The sequence below is a fragment of the Ananas comosus genome, linkage group 17 (genome assembly GCF_001540865.1).
Source record: "Ananas comosus cultivar F153 linkage group 17, ASM154086v1, whole genome shotgun sequence".
Classification (NCBI taxonomy): Eukaryota; Viridiplantae; Streptophyta; class Magnoliopsida; order Poales; family Bromeliaceae; genus Ananas; species Ananas comosus.
The window spans coordinates 1853883-1863379 of record NC_033637.1 but is presented as its reverse complement, the minus strand read 5'-3'; the positions used below and the strand labels follow the sequence as shown (position 1 = coordinate 1863379).

The window sequence follows — 9497 nt, the reverse complement described above, 5'->3', positions numbered from 1 at the left end:
AACGAAAAAGCTGACGAAATAAAAATGAAATCACACGATACTAACTTGATACACTTTAAATCATAGAGTACTAAAGTGAGAAAGTGCGAAATCAGAAGTTTACCTTTAGCAGAGTGAAAATGAATAGGAGGTCCATGGATGACGTGGCGGTCCGGGTCCGAGGAAAAAAGGGAATTTTGTGGGGCCCACAAATTGTTAAGAGTGAATGGGCCGAAACCCAAATAGTGAGAAATTGGAGAGCGATAGAGCGAGAGAGAGAAAAAAAATGGCGACACGAACGGGCCTCGCCACTCTCTCCGCCTCTATAAGCCCAAATCGACTCCGTTCCCCTCTCTCTCCCTCTCCCTCTCCCTCTACGCATTATCGCCTCTTCTCCTGCTCCATCGTCCCCTCGCTCCCCTTCTCCCTCCTCCGCCTCAGCCCTCGTCGAGCTCCTCCACCATCTCCCATCGCATCCATGTCCTCTTCGTCCTCCTCCTCCTCGTCCTCTTCGCGATACGACAAGGAGATCGCCGCGGCGAAGAAAGCGGCCTCTCTCGCCGCTCGCCTTTGCCAGGTCCTGCAGTTCGATCCTTCTCTCTCTCTCTCTCTCTCTCTCTCTCTCTCTCTCGGATTTTGTGCTTCGATCGATTTGAATGTGTGGCGATTAAGTGTTTGCGAGGTTGCTGTTCATGTGTTTGTTTCTCGCCGATTGGATTCGGAACTTCGAATCTGCGTGCTCCTGGGCTTGATTTCCATTCGGGAGGGGAATTGCAAATTTGGGATTTGGCGTTTGGCATTTTGCTGTTAGTAGAGAGTTTGGCTAACAGGAAAGTTTGGGGCTTCTGCTGCAGCAGGAATCTAAAAGTGCAATTTTGAGACTCATTAAGTTTAGGGGAGTGAGATCCTTGAGGGGATTTTACTATATTGGTTATCTTTAGTAACACTATATCAAACAGTAGTGTACCCCCCCCTATACAATTGCTGAGTAAAATGCGAACCGCCTCAATCAATCACTTGTGTTTTGTTTCGTCTTAAGATTGTAAATGTCTGAATATGCATTTCTGCTTGTGGCTTCTCTACCAATAGATGTTCTTTTTTTATCTCTTTATTTCAGAAGGTGCAGAAGGCGCTCGTGCAATCAGATGTGCAATCAAAATCAGACAAAAGCCCTGTCACTATAGCTGATTATGGTATAATTCTGAGTATTGCATTCAATTTTTTTTTCGATTGTGTGCTATTTTTTGACACTGCAGGAGGTATTCTAACTCATGATGTGCAAAATAATTTGCATTATGGAACTTATCTGATATCTGATTCATCCTAGGAATCATTAAATGTTGTGATAATGTAACCTGTCTAGCTTTTGGCTAGTTAGTTGAACAAAGTACTTGAACCTGGAAAACATATCATGAGAAAGAGAACAGATCATAGTGATACTATACTTTGCAGTGATCTTAGATAGTAGGTAAGAAACTATTGTGAACTTGCTTATTGGCTTTCCTTGTGATGAAGGAAGAATAGGCTACCTAGCTTATTTACATTCTATATGGTTAACATTTTTTCTTTTTTGATGTACAGGACCCTGTTTATTAAGTACTACATTTCCTTATTTTATTTTGTTTTCTGCAGGTTCACAAGCACTAGTTAGTCTTTTTTTGAACTTGGAACTCTCTTCTGAATCCTTCTCTTTGGTGGCTGAGGAGGTACATGAACTTGACTATCAATTTAATAACTTGAAATATATTCAAAACGCTACTCGAGAGCTATCATCATGTTCCACCTATAGGATTCAGGAGACCTGCGGAAAGATGGTGCTCAAGAAACACTAAAGCGCATTACCGACCTTATAAATGAGACTCTTTCTGCTGATGGTTCATATACTATTCAGCTATCTGAAGAAGGCGTGCTTGCTGCAATAGATAGTGGCAAATCTGAAGGAGGCCCTTCTGGCCGACATTGGGTATTGGACCCCATTGATGGAACTAAAGGGTGAGTACGATGACATAAGTTTGAAACTCTAGCATCTTATTACTTAGAATAATAGGTTTTTACATATATGCCCCTCAAAATACATTTATTCTATTAGGATAGGACTTTTCAAAGCTTATATATAATTGGCCAAACCCTCTCTTGTAATTATCGTTCAATTGATTAATAAACAAGAGAATTAAATCCTAACATAAACAGTATGTCATGTTAGCTGGATCAAGTTGTTGGAGATGCATTCAGCTTCTTTCTACTATTGTTCTTCATTGCTCTTTGCCTCTTTTAACTCCCATGTGCTAAATTTACTCTAGATTCCTGAGAGGAGATCAGTATGCTATTGCACTCGCATTGCTTGATGAAGGAAAAGTAGTATTAGGGGTCTTGGCATGCCCGAATCTTCCTCTAACATCAATTTGCAATCTCGACGGGCAAAATTCAGAAGGCCAAATCGGTTGCCTTTTCTCTGCTGTTATTGGCTGTGGAACAGAAATGCAGTCACTGGATGGCTCTCCACCAACGAAGGTTCATACTCTGATGACTTGTTCATTTTTGATATTTCTAGAAGCACAGCATTTTTTTATTAATTTTTGGCTCCCTTCAGATTCAAGTCAGCAGCATAGAAAATCCAGCTGAAGCTGCATTCTTTGAATCTTTTGAAGCAGCACATTCCATGCATGATTTATCTAGCTCGATAGCAGAGGTATTGAGAAATATCTTCTTTTGGCTTTGTTCTTTAGGGTTTTATACATTATTAACTTTATTATTGTTTATTTGGGTAGAAACTTGGTGTCCATGCACCCCCAGTTAGAATTGACAGTCAGGCAAAATATGGTGCTCTTGCCCGAGGAGATGGTGCTATATATTTACGCTTCCCGCATAAAGGTTACAGAGAGAAGATATGGGATCATGCAGCTGGTTGTATTGTTGTCACAGGTATGAACCGCTCTATATATAGTTCTCTTCATAGATTATCTTAAGGTAATTATTAGTATAAAATGGTAAAATATGGGATTCCAAACTATGCTCTTTTGCATGTTTGGCCTTGTTTCTTTTTGCCCCTTTCCTTTTTCCTCCTCAAGTTATATAGGTTAAAGGCACTATGAAGGCAGGTGATTATTTAGTTTTGCCACTGTTGCTTAAATTTGTCTTGTAAGAAGTTAAAAGAAACGAAAGTTAGTACGAAAATTTTTAATTTCTTGTGAAACAAAATATGTTATATTGATTGCGAACAGTCCAACAAAAGCAAAACTATTCCTATGTGACTTTAACCATATAGAATCAGGGAGAAAAGAGTGATAGAAACGAAGTCAACAATGTTACAGGCGCATTGACATTTTTTTTCCCCTTGAAATTTTAATTTCTCCTTCCGTGATGATCTGCAGAAGCCGGAGGTGTAGTGACTGATGCCGCGGGAAATAGTTTGGACTTTTCGAAAGGGAGGTACCTAGACCTCGACACAGGCATTGTTGTCACAAATAAGAAGTTAATGCCTTCCCTACTAAATGCCGTAAAAGAAGCTATCAGGGAGAGAGACCATTCTGCTTCCCTCTTGTGATCCTTTTGTATGATGATCTTTGTTTTGAGAAATTATAGCCCTTGAGCAAATAACTGCTATCAACCAGAGCAGCATTCTTCGTTTATTACCTTATATTTACTATTTACATCTTGTACACGGCACACACAAAATTGTTGCAATGTTTACCATGTATGTTGCTCTTATGTTGAAAATTTTGGGATGATTGCTAAAGAAGGAAAGAAATGTTTCACTGATGGTGCCATTTGTTGTTGTCAGTTCAGAATCATTCATATGCTTTACATTGATGTATGCTAAGAACTCTTCCAAGATTGTAAGAGAGAAATGATATCCGCAGAGACAATATGATGTACAGAGTCTCGTTCACAACATTTTATATCCAATAGTAAACATCTGCACATTAATAGCTGTTTAACTGATAAATAATTATCAGTGCTTTTCTGCAAAGAACATACTAAATCATAGGGATGTCGAGGGTGAAAAGAACAGTTTCCTTGACAAGCAATGGTACAGGAGCCAGGCTTACGATTTACAGGCAAAAAAAGCTTCAACTGAACACGATTTGCATGCTATTCAAATCTAAACATCTAAATCTACATCAACTATGAAACAACAAAGAAGAAAACAATTCATCCAAACAGGAAAAGAAAAAGATACAGGCTACATAGCAAAAATCACAATTGAGATTCTACGGAATTTTGATTAGATTTACGAACCAACTATCTCAATCCTTTAGCTCACAACCCCTCCTAAACCTATCCCGAAACTCTGCCCATTTACTTTCAATGTGAGCCACATCTCTTCTAGCCAATTCTCTCTGCTGTTCGGTACGCTCTCGCTGTTGCACAACCTGCTTGAATTTGGCTGCTATACTCCTCGTCTCCTCGAGAGCATTCTCTCTCTTCTTTTCAACCAAGTCCTTAATAGTTTTCCACTTGACAGTATCATTACTCAATGCCTTCAGTTTAGCTTCACATTCTGCCCTGAGCATCTCGAGGTTGGCCAGTTCCTCCTGAGCAGTTTCTTGCTCAGATTTCAGTTCAGCTAGTCGTTCTTTACACTTTGCTCCCTCAGCTAATAAAATTTTCTCTAAGGTGGCCGTTTCCTCGGCTTCCTTAATGGATTTTTGGGCTGCTTGGTATTGGGAAGATAACTCGCCAAGCTGTGCCTGCAGGTCCAACACCAGGGTCTTGGTCCGAATTAAGGCTTTGTCGTCGGAATTCACCACTGAGAGGAGATCAAGGGCATAATTTAAGCGGGTTCTAAAGGCCGGGTTTTGGTTGATTTCAGCAATGCCCTTTTGCAAAAGGGCCCGTAGCTCACTCAATACAACCGTGAATTCTGTTGACCTACTGATCTCGAGCTCAGGGGCATCAACTGAGGAAACATTAGGAGAAGGGTCTTCCTGATAGAAGGAAGTCAAAAATGCTTTAATCGACTCCTCATTTTCTGTACCCACACTTATCAAGCGAGCGATGCTATCCTTTGTTAGGGGATTGGCATTGAATGGGGTGGTTTCCTTTTTAGGTAATTTAGTGGCTTCTGCAGCCAAGTCTTCTTTAGGGCTGGTGGATGAATCTGGAAAAAGAGCTCGGATTGGAGCAGGAGAAATTGGAGATTGTGCTCGACTGGGAGAAGAGCTTTGCATGGTCAAAGTTCGGGATGAAGAACCCGTAGCCTCGGCAGTTGACTCAGCTACTAATGAGCCCTTTGATCCAACTGAAATTATTTGGCTCTCGTGTGAAGAGTCTTTTCTAGCCACTTCTGTGCTCACCGTAGATAGAACGTTCTGTGCAATGAGAGACAACTAGTAAAATTTCAAACCAAACTAAAGAAGTATTAACATAAAGATATAAGCTAAGGGTTGAATACCATTTGGCAACCTCCAGTAGGAGTTCTTGAAAATTCAATCAAAATCTCCTTTTTTCGCTTCTTTCGTAACGGTTCTTCTGCTTCTTGAATCTCTGGGAAAGCCTCCTCAAAAATCAACTTCGGCTTTGAAGCAACACCATCCCCAATCGGCCTGACGTCTGAACAAGAGGAGGACAATCAATAGTTATACAACAAACAAGGATGAGCACATATATTAGAAAAACTCACCAAAGAAAGGCTTGTCGCCAGTTACACAAGGCTTAGGGAGTTTGTCCTCAGGCCAATTTGCATAATAGCCAGAAAAGGTGACTTGCCCAGGAGATTTGATTCCACCTAAGCGAGGTAGAAAGGCCTCAAATCCTACTTGAAGACAGAAAAAAGAAAAAGAAAACCAACTTCCAATTTGTGCCAACAAACTATTCTTGGTGTTGTTGCCTTCTCTGTTCCAATACCCCTTGAAAACAAACAAGTTCAATCTAAATTTAAAATGTTTTCTCAAAGGCGAAGATCTATACAGCATGCATACCTTTCTTCTTCGACTTCGACTTCACTTGCATAGAAGGACCCGCATCGACAGTCTTCTCGATAGGTGGTGTAAAGAGGATTCCTGCCATTAAATGTTTAAAGTCTTCTCCAAAGAGATGGTTGCAATGTTCACCCCACCATTCGTCAAAGAGTGTAACGGTACTAGGATAAGGAGTGAACTCCTCTAAGTGGAATCGGTCAAAAAAATAACTGTTAACCTCGTCAACCATATTCACTTGTGCAGGGACGTCGAAAGATGTCCGCGCACCAAGATCACTAAATGACGAAATCAAGGGGAGAGGGATGGTTTGTATAAGCCCAAACTGCCGAGCGACAAAGTGAGGCAGATACACTTCGGTACCAGGGACAATGAAGGAGGAATTGAAAGTTAGGCCGACATGGAGGTCACGAGGCACCAGAAAGCTCGACCAAATTTGAGGCAGCTCAGAAAGTAAATGACCTGCGTTTGGATCCTCGAGAAGAGATTGGGAAGACATGCGGAACCAATCCGGACCGTACTGTCGATCAACAAAAGGGGCTATACGTTCAGGCGTTCGGCTCTCAACGTGGAAGAAGAAGGAGAGGAAGTCGGTGAAAACAGAGTCAGTTAGTTTGTCCCATACGGGACGAACACAAAGCAAAATGACGCCATAGTTGGGGCGATTATCAAGCTTGGAGAGAAGGGACCTATTACATCGACCTAGCTCAGGAAAATATGCGTATAGCCACAGTTGGTATAACCATAGGGGGCCCCCAGCATTGGTAAACCTAAAATCCCTATCCTCACTCCTAATGTCAGAAACAACAGAAGCAAGGCTGCGATAGAGTTGGCTAAGAACAAAAGGGCCAAGAGCTATGAATTGGCCTTCAGCTAGGCAAATAGATAACTTTAGAAACTCCTTAACAATCTTCAAAGACTTTGTACAAACTAAATATCGACAGATCCAATACAAAAGAAAGGCAACATGCTCCTGATCACTGACCGGACCTTCCTTACCATTGAACCGGTCAATAAAGGAGGTGAAGGCGAGGGAATTATCGAAACTAACATTGAAGATTGAGAAGTCCACCTCCATCCCTGCATTCACCTCAGTGCCATGGGGCCGAAGCCCCGCAATGGCAGCGAGATCTAAGAGTGTAGGTGTCGACATCCCATACCTCAAATGCAGGGAATTGGTGGAAGTTGACCAAAAACAAAGGGATGCACCTATCAAATACGGGTCGGGTCTGGGGGGGTCCCTAGAAAACTGAATGACATCGAAGACGTCGATTCGCCGCCAGTGAGCGGCCTTAGCCGCTTGCACGCGATCCAACCAAGCAACGTACTTAAGGTTCGAAGCAGGCCAAGACCGAAAGGGGCGACTTATAGAAGGGTTCCAGCTAAAGGCATTAATGGCAGGGCGCTTGAACAAAAGCCTTTCTTTCCTAATTCTTCGGGAAAGTTGGAGGCTGGGATCAAAATCAGAAACCTTAACTGCCGGGCCGTGAATGAAATGCAAGTCGGATTCCGTAGAGGCAGGGATCATTACTCGGAGGTCGACTTGTGCAGGGTCAATTCCTTCTAAAACTCTCACCTTTTCCTCCGCCGCAGAGTGATGCGACAAAGATGGCGCCATAACTCTCAGAACAGAAGCAGAACTCAAATGGGGGTGGACACCGGTAGTGAAAGTAAGAAACAATAAAAAGGTTAAAAATTGCTTAACAAACAGAAGAAATTTGCGCTAGAGAACAACACACTATGTATGTACGTATGATGATCATCACAACAATTTCAACGAGATTAACCAAATTGTTACTACCAGCTACTCATCTCGACTCAATTCACTATCTAGTGTTTCAACATTCTTAAATTATGTACGTTACCCCATCAATAACCTAAATTTTCCACTCCTAATTTTCCACCACATTCCCTGATTCACACAACCCCAAATTCGAGCTATCAATTGAGAAATCGTCAAAGGATGTTTAAGAAGCACTAATTTGAGAAGCAAATTGGACTAAAAACACCTCCTTTTCTCAGAAAAAACGATCTGTTAAAGCTATCGCAGGGAATCGTGAGCTAACTTCGTACTCACTGTGAATTAAAGGAATAAAAAAAAAAAAAAATCCATACACGCGATCGGAGCGGAGGAGGGGGGAGGTGTTCGACGAAATGAGGAGGTCGACTAGGGTTTTACCGGGAGTGACGAGGCGAAGGGTGTCGGCGAAGCAGGGAATCGACGTGGCGATGTCGACAAAACGGAGACGGTTTACACGAGAGAACGAAGCGGTTTGGGTCGAATCAATTTGGTCCGAATCGTGTTCAAGCCTAAGAATCAGGTCCGAATCGGTTCGGCTCGAACTTGGGTTGAGCCCAACCCAGCCAACGTGATCCTGGGCTAAATTTTGTGTGGCTCGAGAACAAAGCCCACTATCAAATGGGCTCAAATATTAATTGAGCTTTATGGGCTCAACTAAAGTTTTGTAGTACAATTGAAATAATGAGCACTGGATAAAGGTTAAGAGGGTGGGCCACTAATCACTCATCTCGCACTTAATGAATCCACACTTATATTTATACAATCATGATTAGACCAAATTATATAGAGCCTTAAAACTTTTGCAAGGGTTTGAGAAAATTAAACTGTTACCTCAAACAAGGCCTCCCTTGCGAAAAAATTCCTACAACCTGCGTCACAATTTTTTTGAGATCGAAAATAATTCAGTAGGAAACAAGGATAATCTCAGGTGAAAAGTATTATCCAATGGCGCATATTCCTGTTTGTTCTATAGGACACATCCTCCTACTTTCGTTTCCCTAATTTGTAAGATTAATTAGGTTTAGAGCCAAATAAATAACAACTAAATTGGAACTTTGTAGTACAGGTAATTCGAAATTTGAACATGATACATGATTCATAGATTTAAGCTGGCCAGTTACAAAGCCTAAGGAATTTCCACAACCAAATCATGATCTCTTTTTGTGTGTCCTTTTAAATATAATATTGTAAGGGGGAATCAATGTCAACATGCTTTCGAGGGAAAGTTTTTTTGCTTGCTTGTACCACAAAGACCTTTTTGAGGAATGAGTGAGTGGAGATGATGGAAAAGGTCAATGTGGTTACGAACTTATTAAGCAAAGATCGATATAGGAGTGCTTTATTTATTTTATGCGAAAAATTCATGTAAATGATGTGAGATATTGGAAAATGACATGAGTGGCCCAAGTAGGGAGTTAAGCACTTGGCCTATAGTATGATTGATGTGCTTTGCGCATATTGGCAGTGTAAGATAATGTTCTTGTGGATCATTTTATGCATATTGTTTTAGCATTACTCCGTAGACTTTTCCCCGTGAAGTGACATAAAAAAGTAAGAGAGTTAAAGGTATCAACAAGCCAAAGTCCAAAATTAATCATAACTTTATAGCATGCCTCATTTCAACTGCATATCATGTCCCCATTTTCATTTACATTAACCTTGACATGCTAGAGCCATTGATGAATGCAACTTTAATTTCTATCCAAATTAAATAACTACAAGGCTTTTACTTCGGGGGAATCTTGTATCTTAATTTCATAACTATATATAGTGTTAGTCACAATTCGAATTTTTTTGCT

At 41.1% G+C, this 9497-nt stretch overlaps 2 protein-coding genes across 2 annotated transcripts; one reads left to right on the top strand and one right to left on the bottom strand.

Annotated features, from left to right (window-relative positions):
- LOC109722959 (SAL1 phosphatase) lies at positions 236–3746 on the top strand. Its single transcript, XM_020251134.1, has 8 exons — positions 236–556; positions 1097–1172; positions 1612–1685; positions 1769–1971; positions 2280–2490; positions 2570–2668; positions 2748–2901; positions 3351–3746. The coding sequence occupies exons 1-8, from the start codon at positions 266–268 to the stop codon at positions 3521–3523; spliced, it is 1281 nt and encodes a 426-aa protein (XP_020106723.1). The 5' UTR covers positions 236–265; the 3' UTR covers positions 3524–3746.
- LOC109722958 lies at positions 3973–8070 on the bottom strand. Its single transcript, XM_020251133.1, has 4 exons — positions 5901–8070; positions 5603–5707; positions 5375–5532; positions 3973–5291 (listed from the first exon to the last, which is right to left on the bottom strand). Exons 1-4 carry the CDS (start codon positions 7513–7515, stop codon positions 4227–4229), a joined length of 2943 nt encoding a protein of 980 aa, XP_020106722.1. The 5' UTR covers positions 7516–8070; the 3' UTR covers positions 3973–4226.